We start from the raw sequence: 19797 nt of genomic DNA, 5'->3' as shown, positions 1-19797 counted from the left end.
AGAGATATCCAATAAATGTGGAGCTCCTGAAAGCTGGAACCTGTAAGGAAAAAAATACACACAAAGAATCAGTTCATAGAGACATTAGTTAAACAGTATTAAAACAAAACATATTCAGAAGAAGTAGATGAACGTCCAGCAAACTTATCTGAAAGTTCATCATCTGTAGTCAGCTGCTGTTTTTTTGAGAATCCTATTCAAAAGACCGGGAACATTTTGATTCCTCATTAAAGGAACTTTTTCTTGGACTGAAACTGTGATAATTGTGAGTTATTCTGAAAGTCTTAGAGATCTGGATAAAAATAAACCAAATTTTTAAAATGTTAATCACTCCTTCTCCTGGGGAAAGGTATTATTTAACCCTCGGGTAACCTCGATAACATAATTTTTATCTATTAAGGGATACTTTTACCCCAGAGAAGAGTGAGGGGTTACTCTATATCACGTGGACAAGATTGAAATTAACACATTTAGAAGATCTGATGAGCATTTCAGCTAAATATTTGAGGCTGCACTGGAGGACTTTAGGGGCTGCATGGAGCCCCAGAGCCACACATTAGAACCACTCCTGTATTCTAGAATTTTCATGCAGTCTCTTGTGCTCTGCCCAAATCATGAACAAAAGCAAGAAACTTGTGGAGAGTTGATGTCCAAGATGAAGGCTTTATTAGAACAAATAAATAATCCCCATAAAAATGTCTAGGGCCTGAACCACTGGAAACATGTGGACCCAAATCATGACACATACTCTTCCACTAGTTGGTATGCCATAAAATGACACTTCTGTGCATAAATTATTAGAATTCTACAATTTACTTATTCTTCTGCTTAGAAATTCCCAATGTAGACACCTAAGGGTATAAATTTTCTTCTGATATTTTGTCAACATATATAAGCCATATTGAACTCAAGAGACCGAAGTGGGATACAAATGTCATAGTAAAGTAAAATACAGTAACTTAGGGCTTCTTTTACTAAGCTGCGTTAGTGGTTTTAGTGTACGCTTAGCTTAAAACTCTATTGCAGCTTAGTAAAAGGAGCCCTAATTTTTTGGCCTTTTACTTTTCCAAACAAGGTGGATTGAAAGGGGAAACTTTGATCGAGCTCGGCTCTGGCCCAAACATTCACCAGCTCCTCTCAGCTGCGAGTCTTTCAAAGAGATCATCGCCTCAGACTACTCAGACCTCAGCCAAAGGGAGTTTGAGAAATGACTGAGAAAGGAGCCTGGCGCCTTTGACTGGAGTTGTGTGGTGAAGCAAGTGTGTGAACTGGAAGGCAATAGGTAGGGAGAGCCAGTGGTGCTCTGTTTGGGCTACTGTGTGGAAAATACCTGAAAGAAGAGAGTTGCACGGGGACAGAAATCCCACCCATCCCCGCCCGTCCCTGCCAGGATTCTCTCCATCCCCACCCGTCCCCTTCAGGATCCTATCTGTCAACAACCATCCCTGCAAGGAATTACCTCCATCCCCGCCCGTCCCCATAAAAAGCAGCAATTACTTCTGACAAGATCATCAATTCCACAATTTCTTTTGTGTTTGCGCTACTGTTTTCCTTATGGAATCTCTTTGGTGGAACCCTTTTTTTGTTTTCTGTTCAGGTAATTAACTTATAAACCTCCTCTTTTACTAAGGCTGACGTGTCAATTATATTATATGGACGAACCCTGCTTCCAAAGCCTTCCATCCCCGTGGGAGTCCTGTTGGCTAGAAGGGGGTCCCCATGGGAGTCCCGTGGGCCAGAGGGGGGTCCCCGTGGGAGTCCCGTGGGCCAGAGGGGGATCCCCGTGGGTTAGGGTGGTTTCCCGTGGGAACCCCACGGGACCCGCGGGATTCTTGCGATCCCCGTTCCCATGCAGACCTCTACCTGAAAGGCCCTGATTATAGGATTGGATTGGAATTTATTACTTTATATACTGCTTTGTACAAAGTGTTAAAATGGTTTACAAGCAAAAATAATAAGAAATATCATACAAAGTACAGAATCTAATAATGAAAAACACTAATTAAACATTCCTGAAATAACCAATTTTTTGAAAGCTTTCGAAAGCTAAACTAAGCAAAGAGTTTCAATGTAGAGGACCCACATAAGAAAATGTTCTTTTCCTTGTCATCAAAAGCCAGGTAGCTGAAGACAATTTCTTTGTGATGAAAACAGTGTCCTATTTGGAAAGTACTTTGTCAATTTATGTTCTAGTAAGGAACCCAAGAAGATTCAAATGAAAGATTTAAACACTAAACACAATGTTTTGAAAGTAGAGCTATAGAAATAGTCTTGACATATATCCCCGTTTAAACCATATCCCATATTTGCTTTTAGTAGCTGTCATCTTCCTTTTAACAAGAGGTGATGTGAATAATAATTTTAAGCAGGATTTTGTGTTAGAATTCTGTAACTGAAGAAAAGGAGGCAAATATAAATGAGGTAGATAAATATAAATTGTAGCTGGGGCTTAAATTGAAGCTAGAGAAATATGATGCTGGTAAATTGTTGCTTATACATGATCAGTTTATTTCATCTATACATCCTATGATATGAGGTAATGAAAAGTCTCCTACCGGTAAAAGGGAAATGATGCATTGGTAGAACAGAGGGTTCAGTATTAGAACAAGAGGCATAGGCAGAAGAATGCAGAAGTGAGAGCCATACTATGTCAGACTAATGGTCCATCAAGCCAAGTAGCCCATTCTCACGGTGGCAATCCAGTTTCCTACTACCTAGCCAAAACCCAAGGAGTAGCAACATTCCATGCTACCAATTCAGGGCAAGCAGTGGCTTCCCTCATGTCTTTCTCAATAACAGACTATGGACTTTTCCTCCAGGAACTTGTCCAAACCTTTCTTAAAACCAGCTACGCTATCCGCTCTCACCACACGCTCTGGCAATACGTTCCAGAGATTAACTATTATCTGAATGAAAAAAATATTTTATTGAGAAGAGCAAAATGAATTACACTTATATAAGTAAAATATATTTTTGCCAATGTTAGAGGAAAGTACTAATGATGTAATGATGTCAGGAAAACCTATGACCACCACCCTGGCCTACATTTCTGGCGCCTATCTTTCCCAGAGGCGTTAATCTTTATGACTGACATGTGATTGATGGTCTTTTTATAGGTGGTCGCTGATATCGGCGACATATAGAGAAACCGGACCTGACTAATTGCCTAGACTAGATCTTGCATTTCGGAGAACTGAATGTGACTTAGTACTTCTTCTTTTCTGAATAGGAAAACCTGGCTTGAAAAAGAAGAGAAGTTACGAAAAACTGTCAAACAAGTTCTGAGGTGTGATGTCACTCATAGCTGCCCCCTTGGGCAGAACATTTTGCCCCTGGCGGACTGTCTGCTCACTACAGGATGCTTAGAATATGCTTGCAAAAACCAGAGTGCCCTGAAGAACATCTCTTCACTGCTGAGGACTGGAGGCTACTTAATACTCTGTTCAGTCTTAGGGGGCACCTTTTATATGGTTGGTTCCAGAAAGTTTTCTTCCTTGTCGTTAGAGGAGGAATTTGTGAGGAAGGCTGTCATAGAAGCTGGTTATGTCATTGAGGAATTGGAGGTCCTAGCTAAAGACCATAAAGCCCATCAAGATATGTGACTACAAAGCTGTCTTATTTCTTGTTGCACGCAAGGAGAAAGACAATTAAACTTTCTTTCCTGCTTGTCGCTTTGCTGTCTGAAAAGCTTTGTGAATGCCATTGTTGAAGAGGTATGAATTGCAATATGCCTATTGCTCATAATAAATCATTTTTTCTGGTAAATGTTTCCCAGGTTTGCATTCTGTGTTTAGTGTAGACAGACTGGAGGTCACATAGAATTGCCTTCAAAATACTCTCAATAGTTCACAAGACATATCATTCTGGTTCACCTCTCACAATATGATTCCATATACACCATCAAGATCCTTACGCTCTTCACAATCAAAACAATGATATATTTCGTCTCCATCAGATCTGCTATGAGTCAACTCTTTCATGACCCCCATCTCCCCAGCCCTCCGCACAGAACACTGGCTACCGATCAACAAAGGCTGCACACTCAAGGCACTGGTAATAGTGCATAAAAGGTTCCATACCGCCACCCCAGCCTATATAAACTCCAAACTACATCTATATGCCCCTACCTGCCCCCTCCACTCTAAAGCAGAGAGACGACTGTGCAATCCCCCCAGGAAGATTTCTCCTGTTGTAAACCGTCCACAAACGCTCCTACACCCGCTTCATCCCACAGCTTTGGAACCAACTCTCCCCTCAAATCAGATCACAGAACTCAATGGTGACCTTCCGAAGAGCAGTGAAGGCCTTTCTCTTCATCTAAAGGTCGAACCGCAAAATGTTTCCCTCTGATCTCTCTCCACCAACAACCACCAGCTGGCGGCCCCCCTGGTTCAATCTTCTGTAATGCCCCTCCAGAAATTCCCTATGAATGTCCTAAAGTTACTGTCCTGCCCAGCCTTGCCCTTTATGACTGTATTATATAATATTGTATTGTCTAATATTGTATATATGTTTCCAACAGTGGCCATTCCAGGTCACAAGTACCTGGTAGAATCCCAAATAACAGCAACATTCCAGAACCCTAAACAGAAGCAAGATTCCATATAGAATCCCAGAGTAGCAAGATTCCATGCTACCGATCCCAAGGCAAACAATGGCTTCGCCTATATCTGTCTCAATAGCATAGAATTTTCTTCCAGGAACTTGTCCAAACCTTTTTTAACCCAGAATAAAAGTATGGAGCATTTGTAAGAGAAGATGCGAGTATGTCTTAACCCACATTATCTATTGACTGTAATTTGGGTTTTTAAAAAAAAATTTCCTAAGGTGCAGGAATGTTCCAGCAAGACTGATCTGGAATAGCTTCTGCAGAAATTTATGTCCGAACAGATATAGGGAAGATTAAGAGAGAAAGTTTTGGATGGAGCTTAAGGCTATAAATCTCAAATGTAATTTCCTGCAAGTTTATATCCAGAGCAGGGGATCTCCTTTCATTATACACAGAGCTGGGAGTAAGCAGGAGGAACACACAAATTGTATCAGCTCTGGAAAGTACAAAATGACATCGGACTTCTCTGATAAGGAAACCTACCAGAGGGATTTTCTTCCAAAACCCTACCTGGAGATGTATTATGCTGCTGAAGTGGGGCTTCTTATGAAAGATGGGTATATTGCCATTCATGCTGAAAAATCTCTTCAATACTTTCACTTTCAGGTATGTCTTAATATTTTATTTATTCAGTTGGTTTTATATCCCGTCCTCCCAGGAGAGTGCAGAATGGGTTACAAGTTTACATACATATTAAAGTGAATTTATACGAGGTGATGGCAAACATGGCATGGCAGGGCATTGCCTAGCAGAGATGGCCAAACATAACATGACAAACAGTATGGTGAGACATAGCTTGATGTGCATTGCATGACATATATAGTATTACAAGTGTGGCTTTACTTTTTATCTCTTGGTTCTGTTTGTGTGGTGGAACTGGGTCACGGCCAGATTGGTCAGACCTTTTCTGCTGATGACGTCTGTGGTTCTAACAGTTGAAAACACAGGGGTAGATTTTCAGCCAGCAGTGATTAGCAGTTGGTTTTTTATTTTTTAGCAGTCAGCTGCATTATTCACAGATATCCAATGAAAAGCGCTATCCAGTGGCTGGTATTGAATATCTGGGTTTATATGGCTGGCTATCTCTTACTTGGTTAGATGTGACATTCAGCATTTATCTAGTTTAAGTAGCACCAAATAAAGATAGGACTTTTTATATGGTCCCGATTTGGTCACTTAAGCAGTTAATACTGAACATAAGCTTTGCCTATACTGGGTTAGACCAAAGGTCCTTCAAGCCCCGTATTCTGCTTTCTAGTAGTGGTGAATCTAAGTCACAAGTACCTGGCACAGTCCCAAAAGAGTAAAAATAGAATTTATGCTGTTTATCCTAGGAATAACCAGTGGATTTTCCCAAGCCCATCTTAATAACGGCTTATGGACTTTTCTTATAGGAATTTGTCAAAACCTTTTAAAAAAAACAACTCTGCTAGGTTGACTGCTTTTACCACATTCTCTGGCAACAAATTCCAGAGTAGAGAATGACACAGGGACAAATTTATCCCCGTCCCCATGGGATCTATTTCCATCCCCAAGAGTTCTGAAAATGAGTGGCTAGCTGTATAGTTTCTGAGTATCTTTTCATAGGGTTTTCTGTTATTTCACATTTATTTATTTATACCATTCTCCCAGGGAAGCTCAGAATGGTTTTACATGAATTTATTCAACTACTCAAGTATTTTTCCCTGTCTGTTTTAGCAGACTCACAATCTACCTGGGGCAATGGGGGGATTAAGTGACTTGCGAAGGATCACATGGAACAGTATGGGTTTGAACCCACAGCCTCAGGGTGCTGAGGCTGTAGCTTTAACCACTGCGCCACGCTGCGTTATGACAAAAATGACCTTAGCTCACCCTTCCTAGCAGTGGGGAAGGAGAGGCTGTGCTGAAAGAAAACAGCTGGATTCAGATTACACAACCCTGCAAGATTGGTACTGTAATTCCCCTCGCTCCGCCCGGGAGGTATGCTGTCTGCCTAGTGCCAAAAACTAAGATGTTACGGAGAGTTTGCCGAGACTCATCAAGCCTGATGACTATTATCTGACGTTGCTCATCCACGTTGGCACTAACAATACTACCAGGTACCCCTGTAAATGTATCAAAAGTCATTTTGTGGCTCTGGGAGAGAAGGTGAAGCAGTCAGGTGCGCAGTTGGTATTTTCATCCATCCTCCCTGTCAAGGAGATGAATGCTTGGGCTACGTGGATGGTATCATCGAGAGTGTTTTGGCTTCCTGGACCATGGGATGAATTTCCAAAGGCTGCTGAGCAGAGATGGGGTGCATCTATCAGGGATGGGGTGCATCTAACTGGGCAGGGGTGCATTTATCAAATTTGGGAAGAAGTGTCTTCGGAAGCAGGTTAGCTAATCTACTGAAGAGGGCTTTAACCTAGAAGCAATGGGGCATGGTGATCATAGACCCCGCTTGGGGGCAGGGCTGTGGGTCCAGATTTTAAGAGAGTAGTGAGGAATGAAAAGAGAGGCTCAACACTATCCCACCCAATGGCACCTGAGTTCTGACTACTAAGAACATAAGAATTGCCACTGCTGGGTCAGACCAGTGGTCAAAGACCAACGTCTTGAGACTGGCCCTACGTGCGTATGTTCCGGTTCAGCAGGAACTTGTCTAACTTTGTCTTGAATCCCTGGAGGGTGTTTTCCCCTATAACAGACTCCAGAGCAGCATTCCAGTTTTCTACCACTCTCTGGGTGGAGAAGAACTGGCTGGCAGGTGGATCTGACTGGGGGAGATAGAGTAAGCAGCATTGTTCTATCAACAGATCAGCTGTCAGAGCTTCAATATAGTGATTTTCCTGCCTGCCCCTCCTCCCCCATCCTTTGGTGCTCTATGTGCCCTCCTACTTTGTTTAATGGAAGAGCTGATTTTGTAGCTTCCACTGCTCAGACATTTTGATTCAATGGGAGCCATTCTTATGTGTCAATGTCACCAAAGTGCCTTCTCAAGCTTAAAGATGTCATTTATGATGATGAATCCCCAGTTGCAGTAAGAACTATTTAAGGGAAAACATTTTGTGAAACCCCTCATAGCTCCCTCACCCCTCCCTACTTCTAGTCTGAGGTACAGAAGCAATGCTCTTTATTCACCTAAGATATGTTTATGCTTTATATGATAAGAGCTCACTTTCATAATATACAGCATTCTGTTTCTGATTTCTCGGTTGCAGGGGGTGTAAAAGGGAATCTCCTTATTGACATTGGTTCTGGCCCTACCATCTACCAATTCCTTTCAGCCTGTGAGTGCTTCAAAGAAATCATTGCCACAGATTACACTGACCGGAACCGGCAGGAGCTGGAGTTATGGCTGAAGAAAGAGCCGGAAGCCTTTGACTGGAGTTCAACTGTGAAATTTGTCTGTGAGCTGGAAGGTGACAGGTATAGACTTGTATTTGTATCTGTGAGAGCTGGAATGTAGACCCTAGAGCAGTGTTTCTCAGCTTCTTCAAGCCAAGTACCCCCTAAGTCTAACAAATATCAATCGAGTAACCCCGCCCAAGCTCTGCCCCAGATCTGCCCAGGCTCAGCCCCTGACTCCACCCATAATAATAGTACTAATTGTAATGCAATTTTTTCCATATACATACAATATAATCTTATTAATACATAATGGTAACCACAACATTAAAAAAACATAAAGCACATTGTACTCACAGAAAATGTTATTTATATTTATTTGTTTTTTTCAAAGAGATCAGAGCAGATGACTTTAAAATATGCAATCTCTCTTCAGTAACAACTATAGAATAATAGAAATATATAGTGCACAATATAGACAGCAGATATAAATTCTCAAAACTAACACATTTCGATCACTAAATTGAAAATGAAATCATTTTTCCTACCTTTGTAGTCTGGTGATTTCATGAGTCTCTGGTTGCACTTCTTTCTAAAAGTGCATCTAATATTTTTTTATTTCTGTCTCCTGCATGCTTCCTCTCATTTGGACCTCATTCCCTTCCCCAATCAGTACCACTGAAGGAGGTAACTGGGACCCCACCACGCTGACTCAGAAGGCTTTCCTTTTCCTTCCATCTCTCACTCCCTCCCCCAGGTGATTTTTAGCATTTCTCTCCTCTTTTCCTCCCTTCAGATCTGGTATCTGTCTCCTCCCCCTCTGATATCTCTCTCACCTATCCCTTTCCCTTTCTTTTCTGCTCTTCCTTCTCAATTTGTTTTCTACCTCTTGTCTACTTTCTTACTTTCCAGTCCTCAATTTCCCTTTCATTGTGTCTAAGTCAAGGTTGCCACCTCTTTCCCTCACCCAGTATCTCATTGACTCTATCCTCTTCCCCCATTTTCTCTTTATCCTCTTCTTCCATCCAGTATGTGCTCTCTCCCTCTCCTCACCACTTCCTTTCAGAGTTTGCTCCCTCTCTGTCCTCTCCCATCAAGTGTCTTTTACCCTCTCTCTCAACCCCATCCTGTGTTTGCTTCGCTTTCTCTCCTCCCCACTACTTTCTAGTGTCTGCTCCCTCTCTTTCCACTTTCAGTATCTGCTCCTCTCTCTCTCCTCTCCCGTTCCTTTCAGTGCCTGTTCCCCTTTCTCATTGTCCTTCCATCCAGCATCTGCTCCTCTTTCCTCCCCAGTTCCCTTCAGCGTCTGTTCCCCTCTCTTACTCCCCCCTTCCATCCAGCATCTGCTCCACTCTTTCTCTGCTCCCCACTTCCTTTCAGCATCTGTTACCCTCACTGTCCCCTCCCCACTTCCATCCAGTGTCTGCTCCTCCCTCTCTCTCCCCTCCTCACTTCCCTTCAGCATCTGTTCCCCTTTCTCTCCACTTCCTTTCAGTGGCATTCAACCTCTTCCCCTCATTGAGCCATCCTCCTCCCTTCCCCTCAACTATGCGGACACTTTTCAGAGTTTTTACGCAGCAACCATTCTCACAAATCCCACGCGACTGCCCCGAAACTTCTCTCTAATGCACCTTTCTATTTCCACCTGGGTAGCTCGTGTCAGAGGAGAAGCTTTGTGGCAGTCGTGCTGGACTTGTGAGAACTCTTACCACGTTGACTTAATTATTTCAGCGCTGAGATGAAAATAACTTTCTGATTCTATGAGTTATTTAATAATAATATTTTGTTGCACTGGGTGATTGGGTGTTTTTTAAACCTTCATCATATCAATTCTGATGTCCCCCCCTTACAGCGAAAAATTACTGCTGGTGGAAGAATGATTTATTTTTTACTGTGCTATCACAGACCTTTCCCAGTCTTTTGCTGGGCTTTACTAAACCATGGAAGAGCTTCTTACCACGGAAAAGTGAGGTAAATGCTCAGATTCCCATAGGAATTGAATGAGCATCAGAGCATTCACTTTGCTGGCCCATAGTAAGATGCTGTGACACGGTTTAGTAAAACAGGCCCTTTGTTTCAAGTGTATTAAGAGTTTTATATACTGCTGTTCACATAATATCTAGGTGGTTTACAGCTAAATGTCACAGGTGATAGAAATATGATGGCAGATAAAGGCCCAATGGCCCATTAAGTCTGCCCATCCGCAGCAACCAATATCTCTTCCTCTCCCTATTGGCTAAGGCTCTTTACACCTGTACTGTGATGTAATAGAGCTTTTTGGTTATAGAAACATAGTAACATGATGACAGATAAAGGCCAAATGGTTCATCCAGTCTGACCATCTGCAGTAACCATTATCTCTTCCTCTCGCTGAGAGATCCCACGTACCTATCCCAGGCCCTTTTGAATTTAGACATAATCTGTGAAATGCCATTAATTAACAGGAAAGAAAGGAAAAAAAATCAGAATAGTCAGGTTCTATAGGTTGTCTCCCCAGCTGGCCCACAGAAGATGGTGAGAGAAGAAAGAAAGGGAACTTTGTTGCTGTTGTTCGGGTAAGTAGGACCAACTTTTAAGCCATCATGCTATGGCTTTCTTCAGGATTTCCAAAAAAGTTGGGAAGTATAAATAAATTCAATAACTACCCCAATAAAATTGTAACCACGGTATAGCAAAACTGATAGTATCTATTTCGGTAGTTCTTCAGCGGAAAACCTCTGCCTTCAATTACAACATCTAATAAAAGAGAACTATTTAAACACAATATATGTCTTCAAAACATTTCATGTAAATCTTTTCCTTTTTTTGTCAGTCCTGCTAAGAACTTTATTGTGAATCTCCCAATGTGTGAGACAGCTTTCACTCCCTTCAGGCATACCCTGAAGAAAGCCACAGCATGATTCTACCTATCTAGATAAGGCGAGACATGGCCAACAGCAAAAATCTGGTGCCAGCCGTGGAAGACTGAGAAGAAACTTTAATCAAATGCATCTTTGAATATGTATGTCTTAAGTGCTGATTTGAACAGAGCAGATACTCAGCAGCATTATCCAGTTAAATGCCACTGGCTGGAAAGTGGAATTTAACCAGGTAGAAGCACTTTCTGCTTGATAAAATCCCACTGAATATTGACCCAAAGCACTTAGGCAATGAAAAATCAACCCTCTACAATAAGGGTTCTCAACCCATTCCTTGGGACACACCAAGCTATTCTGGTTTCTGAGATATCCACAATGCATACACATGAGATAAATTTGCATGCATTGTTTCCTTGGTATGTAAATCTATTTCATGCATATTCAGTATGGGTATCCTGAAAACCCTACTGGCTAAATGAGTCCTGAAGACTGGGTTGGGAACGTCTGCTCTACAATGAGCTGATCTGAAGGTTTTGTTTATGTTCTTATTCTCACAAAGGCAAACGTGGACAGAAAAGGAAGAGAAGCTGAGGAAAACGGTGACACAAGTTCTGAAGTGTGACATAACTAAGAAGAACCCACTGGATTCACTGGTTCTGCCTAAGGCTGACTGCTTACTGACATGCCTGTGTCTGGAAGGTGCATGTAAGGACCAGGATACGTTCTGCTGTGCCCTGAGGAATATCTCTTCATTGTTGAAAGCGGGAGGACATTTAGTCATAGGTGGAGTATTAGGAACAGACATGTATATGGTTGGAGAGAAACCATTTTCATCCCTTGTCTTGGACAAGGAATTTCTGAAGAAAGCTCTCACTGATGCAGGCTATGAAGTGAAACAGCTTGAGGTGGATTCCCGACGTGATCTGTCGGCCTTTCACTTGGCCCACCATACAGATGCCTTCTTTATTCTTGCTCAAAAGATGTGCGTTAAGTCATCCTTAGGGTGAAAAGGCCCCTGTTTTGTTATTCAGGCAGGCATGCCAGGTTTTAGTCTCATTTTTATTTTTTGTATAGTGAATGCTGTACGATTTCATCCTAATTATTCTGGTTCCGAGTCATGATCCACTCAGCTACTAGCAGGGCAATTCTGTAAAAAGGACACCAAGAGTTATATGCTAAAGCTAATCCCCCCTGCCCCAACAAAATCAAGGGTGAGAGGGAGAGACAGTTCAACCAACAAAGCACTAAAGAATAATAAATAATTGTGATAAAGGAAAGCCCTCAGTCACAGTTTGCACACTGGAATAAACCCTTGAGCTCCAGCTGTCACAAGTGTAACCCACTGAAGGGTATTAACTGTGAAACATCCCTGGGATGACCTTATGTGAATTAAATATAATGAAACCAGTGCACAAACCAACGTGCTAAAGTTGTAAAATCAATAAGAATAACTGTAGCAATCTTCCATCTTCAACTTTGCGATTCTATCTGGGGCCAGTGTTTAAACCTTTCTTGGTCATAGCCTGGCCAGTTCCTGAGGAAGGGGATTTTCATCCTCGAAATGGAGTCCCGTTGGACGAGCTTCATCTTGGCTGGCTATTGTTGTGCTACACTGGAGAAGTTAAGTACTTCCTGCGTTTGATTTTGGTTTTTCACCTGTGCCTGCTTGGCTGATTTTGGTCGCTCCCTTTCCCCGGATGAGGGGTAGAGACAGTTTTTACAACTTGCTATAGTTATTCTTATTGATTTTACACCTTTAGCACGTTGGTTTGTGCACTGGTTTCATTATATTTCATTCACATAAGGTCATCCCAGGGATGTTTCACAGTTAATACCCTTCAGTGGGTTACACTTGTGACAGCTGGAGCTCAAGGGTTTATTCCCCTGTGCAAACTGTGTGACTGAGGGCTTTCCTTTATCACAATTATTTATTATTCTTTAGTGCTTTGTTGGTTGAACTGTCTCTCCCTCTCACCCTTGATTTTGTTGGGGCAGGGGGGATTAGCTTTAGGTTTCTATGTCTTTTCCCCTGTTAGTGGGTTCCTTTTGATTTCCACGTACAGGTGTAAAACATTAGAATAGCAGCATATACAAGTATATGTGTGCACATAACCTATATATCTGCCAAATTTTTGCTTAAGCACTATTCTGTAAATATGTGTGTATCTTACATGAGGGTGGGTATTCACTTGGATGAAGCATGGGTGGGATACAAATTTATGCATGTAACTTATAGAATACTGTAAGTTATGCATTTATCTCCAAATCATAGGTGCATGCACTTGCCTGGCATATATGCTTGTACTTAATATATATACATATACCTTGGAATCTATCACAGAGGCTATATCAGCTGTGTAGATCAGAGTTCTCAACTTCTTCAAGACAAGTACCTCCTAAGTCTAACAAATATCATCTGAATACCCCTGCCCAAACTCCGCCCCAGACCGGACCCCCATAATAATAGTACTAATTCTAATGTGATTTTTTCCATTCATTTTTCATATACACACAATATAATCTGAATACATAATGGTAACCACAAAATTAAACTACACAAAACACACTGTATGCAGAGGAAATTTTAATTATCATTTATAATCAGCTTTTTTTTCAAAGAGGTCAAGGCATATGACTTTAAAATATGCAATGTCACCTCAGTAACTGCTGCAGAAAAAATAGACAAATACAGTGCAAAATATAGACAGCAGATATACATTCTCAAAACTGACATAAAATTGCAAATAAAATCATTTCCCCTATCTTTATTGTCTGGTGATTTTATTTTTCTAATCATACTTTCCCAGTCGGTCAAGCCGTTTTTGCGTGATCGCGGCACATACACACATACATACCTCCGATTTTATATATATAGATAAAACTTTCCTTTGACAGTTAAAAGGAAAGATATATAAAACTATAAAGAGTTTTACGTTAAGCAAAATTGTCATTTCTTTAATAAGACATTAGCTATTTTTTCTGCAGCCCTCCAAGTACTCTATTTTTTCTTGCAGCCCTCACATTTAAAGTTTAATATCTTTTCTTTCTTAAAACTGACAACATTTCAATCACTATATTGAAAATAAAATCATTTTCCCTACCTTTGTTGGTTGGTGACTTTATTTTTCTGTGCTTTTAACTATGTTTCTAGGCCTTCTTGACCTTTGACTGTTTTTCTCTACGTCTTCACTTTCTGCCTTGCATCCATCTTTGGCATTAAACTTAATATTCAATTTTTCTGCTTTCTTTTCAAAATCTACGTTTCCATGTCTTACCTTCACTTCCTATCTCTCTCTTCTTCCATCCTATTTCCATGGTCTGACATCTCTTTCCTTCCTTTCATCTCCCTCCCTCCTTCCCTTCCTTTCCCCTGGTCTGGCATCTGTCTCCTTCCCTCCCCCATGCCCTGGCATCTCTCCCTCCCCCTCTATGGTCTGATATCTCCTTTCCTTCCCTCCTCCCATGAACTTGGCATCTCTTGTTCCTCTCCTCTCCCTTGTCTTCCTTCTCCTTCCTTCCCTCTCTCTTTCTCCAATTGGGTGCGGCAGCAACAGAAGCAGCATTTCCCTTCCCCCTTTACTGTGCAGCAGAAGCATTTCTCTTCCCCTTTCCCTCCCACTCCCTTTCCCTATGCAGCAGAAGCAGCATTTCCCTCCCCCCTTTCCTGTGCAGGAGAGGGATTTCTCTTCCCCCTTCTCTCCCTTTCCCTTTCCCTGTGCAGCAGCAGTAGCAGCATCATTTTCCATAGGGTCCCCCTTTCCTATGCAGCAGAAGCATTTCTCTTTCCCCTCCCCTTCCGTTCTCTTCCTTATGGAGCAGCAGTGTGTCTGGCCGGCTCCCTTGCTCAGTTGATTGTTCCGTTCAAAGCCGCGGGTGGCGGCGCCTCGCGAGATCCACACCTGAGTCAGAAGCCTCTCTGATGTTGTGACGTCAGAGAGGCTTCTGATGTAGGAGTGGATAGCGTCAGGAGCCACCACCTGTGGCATTGAACGGAACGATTGACTGAGCGAGGGAGCTAGCCAGACACGCTGCTGCTCCAGAAGGAAGGGAAGGGGAAGAGAAATGCTGGTGTGGATGGCGCGAGGAGCCGCCGCCGGCCGCAACATTAACCAGAACAATCAACTGCAGCAAGGGAACAGTTGATCATCGCGTCCAGACTGCGGGCTGCAAAATAGCACCTGGAGAGCCACATGCGGCCCATGGGCCGCGTGTTTGAGACCGCTGATCTAATGCAATTAATCCACAGAGATAGAACAAATCGACCCTTCCCCCTTTTTACAAAGCCACATTAGTGGCTGCTGCTGTGGTAATTGCTTTGATGTCCATAGGGACGTCGGAGTGTTTTCTGCGTGGCAGCCGCTGGCGTGGCTTTGTAAAAGAAGCCCTAAATAATTATACTCCTAAGAGGAAGAAAAAATTCTAATGAAAAAGTGAACTCTTCAGTTTAAAAGTGATTACTTGGCCATGCAAACAAATATTAAGAGTAAAATGTTTTTTAAAAACAGGAGACCTTATTTGTGGGTAACATGACAGCGACCATGTAATGTAACATCTCTGAATGTGCATCTCTGCGCTATTCGCTAAGACCCAAGAGTGCCATGAGACAAATGCACTAAAGGCCATTCAACCCCTATGGGCTTTGGTGCATTTACCGCATTGGCCCATGTTATTCGACTTGATAAAAGAGGCCCTAAAATAGTCTTCAAGTTGAATTATCAGTCTGCTGTTTAAAACAGTTATCAGTGTCCGTCTAATCCCCCCGCTCAAATAAATGGTGTTACATGTACAATATAGCACAGCAAAAACTATCAAAAATGTGCTATAATATAGTTCCAGTCCAAGAAGCAAAAAGACACTGAGTGAGATCGCACACAGAAGTAAAACTTATCTGCACTGCTAGCATCACTTCATCAGAGACTATACCAAGCTCCAAGAACTGCCAAGCAGCAACACTACACAGAGAAGGGCATAGTTGGCATATTGACATGCACTGTATATCAGCACATATATGCCAGTATTCTGTCATTTATATTCTAGTGCCTAAATTTTCACACATTACCCCAAATCTCAAAAGTCTCTCTACCTTGAGGCAATTGCGACATCTAGTGGTCACAATACAAAATTAACACCCAGCCTCACTTCAACTTGCATTTTTTCTGGCTCCTGAAGGGCAAATAGGGAGGGAGCAAAAAAAAAAAAAAAAAGAGGTAGAGAGAGAAAAAGATTTGTCATAACTTGAACAAATATTTGAAGCAAGTAGGAAAAAGAATTGTCATAAAATTTCCATTTATACCCTCTGCTTCACTCTCAGCCACTCAAATACAGACACATCTTTCATTCACTTCTTGAGAATCTCAGATTGAAATATACTTAGTCCAATTCTTCCTGGAACAACTACTGCAGCATCACAGCTTCTGTTACTCCCTACAGGAACAACAACTTCTCCTTATCACATCACAACATTTCTAAAATGACTACACAACAACCAGTTATAGAAAACGTATGAGCTACATATCCTTTCAAAGGCAGGCAAGCCAACTACCTGCAAAATGTTATCATTGTGTAGAAAAGTGACAAAATGTTACCTACTTGCCTGGGTAAGGACAGACCTTTTGTTCTGAAATTTCAAATGTTTCATGTTTTTGGAAATTCTGACTTTCTGAACAAGCACTTCATAGATTCAATGGTATTTACAGCTGAGATGGTTGAAGCACAAGGCTTACATCCTCTTTTACTAAGCTGCGCAAGCGTTTTTTAGCATGCGCAGAAAATTAGCGTGCGCTAAAACCGTGCTATACGGCTACAACTAACGCCAGCTCAATGCTGGCATTAGCGTCTAGCGCACGGGGCAATTCTGTGCGTGCTAAGCGCGTGCTAAACCCATCACAGCATAGTCAAAGGAGCCTTAGTTTCCAGATGATCCATTCTATGGTACAGTTGAAAGACAGGAGCTGCAGTCTCTACTACAGCCAGTGAAATACTGGGAAAAGCAAAGTAAAGGCTGGAACAGACCATGCAGACGAGCAAAGTACTGCGAGGCTCCTGCTAAAGGTTGTGGTAGCCTTTTCTAGAGCCATCCACTAGGGGCAGGAGTGAGCAAGGTTCTTTCCTGTCTCTATCGCTCCCACTAGACTACCAGGGAGTTTAGGTAGGCCCAAAAGGGCCTATTCTGAGTAGGGGTGGGTGAGAGAGAGAGTAAAGACCTGTATGAACTGGAGGGGGGAGGGTTGCCTTTTCACAGTGTGTGTGGGAGAGAAGGATATTGGAAGGGAGACATGTGTTTCCAGGGGTGTGTGGGAGAGAGGGGTATTGGAAGTGGGGTGACTGTTAACTGCCAACACAGGCTTCAAAGGAGCTCAGAAACTACTCCACAATAAATAGAGACATATATACAAATTCATCCAAGCCCTCAGGGCTGACAGGCATTCAAAAATCAGCTTGTAGAAGCATAAACAGACTGAAAACTGTAAGCAGGCACAGGAAGGACAGGGCAGGAATCTAGAATGTCTCACCTATCTACTGGAAAAGAGCTTACCAGGGTAAGTGCATAATCTCTTTTTCCAGTGCAATAGGTGAGATATTCTAGACAGTAGGGACATATAAAAGCAGTCCCCCCAAAAGCTAGAGCAGGCTTGCTGTGCCAATCCTTAAGACTGAGGATCCAAAGACTGAGTCTTGCTGCCATATCCTCTCTGTAGAACTTGGTAAACATGTGAAGAGAAGACCATGCTGCCGCTTTTCAAATCTCCTCAGGAGAGATAAATCTAGCTTCGGCCCACGAAGAAGCCACACTCCTGGTAGAAGATGCCTTAACAGAAACAGGAGATTGTTTCTCTGAAAGAGTGTAGGCTGATGAAAGGGCCCTACGAATCCATCTGGAAATTGTGGCCTTGGAAGCGGGAGCACCTTGCTTAAATGAATGAGTCAACACAAACAAATGGTCAGAGAAATAAAACGTGTTTGTGACCTTCAAATAACGCAGAAAAACTCTACGCACATCCAGTTTCTTTAATAGGCGGACAAATCCCAGCCCCAATAGAGGAAGGACGCTCGAATGGAGTTCCTGTAGAATCCTTGAGAAAGCCTTTATGAGTTGAAACGGGTCCCGTTGGGGCAGGCTAGTGCCTCCCGCAGTGCCCCACTATCACTTGGAATGCCTTTGGAGACAGAACCCACTCACCTGCATACAGAGTCTGTCTGCTGAAGAAGTCTCCTTGAACATTGTCTACTCCTGCCACATGTGCTGCCATCAGGGCTAGGAGATGACCCAAAGAAAAAGAAGGCAGACTTCCTGAGCCAGAGGAGTGCTCTTGGTTCCTCCCTGATGATTGACGTAGGCTACTGCCGTCACATTAGTCCAGGGTGCTGTTGCTAGCCCAAAGGGCAGTGTCGAGAACTGGTAATGCTGTTCCAGAACATGAAACCGCAAGAATTTGCGGTGGGCTGAAAAAATAGGAATGTGCAAGAATACCTCTGTGAGATCCAGAGAGGCAAGAAACTCTCCCGGGGTCACTGCTGCAATAACGAAACGCATGATCTCCATTCGGAATCGAGGAATTTTGAGAGCCGCATTCATGTGCTGATGATCCAGAATAGGCTTCCAGTATTCTGAGCTTTTCTTTGGCACGATAAAGTACATGGAGTATTTGCCTGAACCTGAAAGGCTCTATAGCTTGAATATCCAGCAAGCGCTGAACAGTGGCTTGAATCCTGAGCACTTTGTCTGGGTGACCTGAAAGAGAGTTCATGATCAATATGTCAGATGTTGAGTAAATTTCAGCTTGTAACCTGACTGAACAATGTCTAAGACCCACTGATCGGATGTAATGCGCATCCACATAGGAAGAAACTCTGAGAGCCGGCCCCTTATCTGCAGAGGGGCATCTGTCGGCCTGGCATTATTGAGCCTTTCTGGCAGAGGGTGCAGAACGGGAGGTGGAAGGCTGGGAACGCCTGTAGCCAATGTATCGTTGTCTGGAGCCTTGGGAAAATCTCTGCTATGTGGCATTTGCATACGGTCTGGAATGCCATGAGCCACAAAAATTAGAGCGTCCAGAACCCCTGGAGGGTCTGGATCTACTATCGGGAAAAATCTTAGGTCAATGGTCTATCACTGAATCCATAAAGTCATCCAGACCTTTTCCAAACAATAACTGCCCCTTATAAGGCAGCCTAGCCAAAGTAGCCTTGGAAGTGGAATCACCAGCCCATTATCAGATCCAGAACATTCGGTAGGCAGAGATGGAGTTTGCTGGCACCTTTGCCATATAATCTGCCCCAGCCATCAGAAGCTGAGGCGGGGATCTACTGCCTCACTCTCCAGAGCGCGCATCAAAGTTTCCCGAGGACCACATCCACCCAGCAGCCCTGCATGTCCTTTAACACAACACCACCCTCACTGGGGAGAGAGGTGTGCTTAGTCCCCAAAGAATCTACCATGGTCTGATCCAAAAGCTGCCTGGAGGGAGTCACTTTCAGGTTTTGAGGCCTGATGCATCAGTGATTCATTTGTTGGTTGTCATCATGTACGTCAAAGTTTGTACATGCGCAGTGGGCATGAGGTTGGCCCAAAAAAGGAAGAAGTATCGGAGCAATAAAACAGTGCTCCGGGGCCTATTTTGTGGCCAGTTGAGTTGCCGAGAGATGTGGGGCGTGAGTAGGCCATGGGAGTGTTCCCGGCGATGTGTGGCTGGATCAGGGATTGCGTCGCAGATGTCATCCTGTCAGTGCAGGAATGACATCACCATTCCAGCGCATGTGCAGGAAAGTTTACTGGCTAATCTTTTATTTTTTACAAAAGTAAAGTTTAGCGCCGGTGCCGGTGCCGCTGAAGATTTTAAAGGGAGAACACCAGAACAGTGGGGAGAGGCTCCAGAGAGCCTCCCCCGAAGATGCACATGGTATTTACACGCGTTTTGTTATTTTTGATCGCAGGTTTGGCACGTGGGAAATGGACAATGTTGTTGATGTCATGGTGATGGCATGAGACAGGCTGCCGGCACATGAAGACTTCTAGCT

The 19797-nt window shown here is 43.0% G+C and overlaps 1 protein-coding gene and 1 pseudogene across 1 annotated transcript; both read left to right on the top strand.

Annotated features, from left to right (window-relative positions):
* Positions 1–722: 722 nt before the first annotated feature.
* On the top strand, positions 723–3708 carry LOC117347588 (annotated as a pseudogene).
* Positions 3709–5059: 1351 nt separating this feature from the next.
* LOC117347587 (nicotinamide N-methyltransferase-like) lies at positions 5060–11972 on the top strand. Its single transcript, XM_033918703.1, has 3 exons — positions 5060–5215; positions 7767–8002; positions 11339–11972. Exons 1-3 carry the CDS (start codon positions 5060–5062, stop codon positions 11784–11786), a joined length of 840 nt encoding a protein of 279 aa, XP_033774594.1. The 3' UTR covers positions 11787–11972.
* The last annotated feature ends 7825 nt before the right edge of the window (positions 11973–19797 follow it).

Source organism: Geotrypetes seraphini, chromosome 13 (genome assembly GCF_902459505.1).
Source record: "Geotrypetes seraphini chromosome 13, aGeoSer1.1, whole genome shotgun sequence".
Taxonomy (NCBI): Eukaryota; Metazoa; Chordata; class Amphibia; order Gymnophiona; family Dermophiidae; genus Geotrypetes; species Geotrypetes seraphini.
This window is presented reverse-complemented; position numbering and strand designations above follow the sequence as displayed.

What these genes read in the sequence shown, in the direction of transcription:
- LOC117347587 (XM_033918703.1), top strand. Translation starts at nt 5,060, where the DNA reads ATGACATCGGACTTCTCTGATAAGGAAACCTACCAGAGGGATTTTCTT. An exon ending in TTCAATACTTTCACTTTCAG is followed by an intron (nt 5,216 to 7,766) that starts GTATGTCTTAAT and finishes CATAATATACAG; the next exon opens with CATTCTGTTTCTGATTTCTC. An exon ending in TGTGAGCTGGAAGGTGACAG is followed by an intron (nt 8,003 to 11,338) that starts GTATAGACTTGT and finishes ATTCTCACAAAG; the next exon opens with GCAAACGTGGACAGAAAAGG.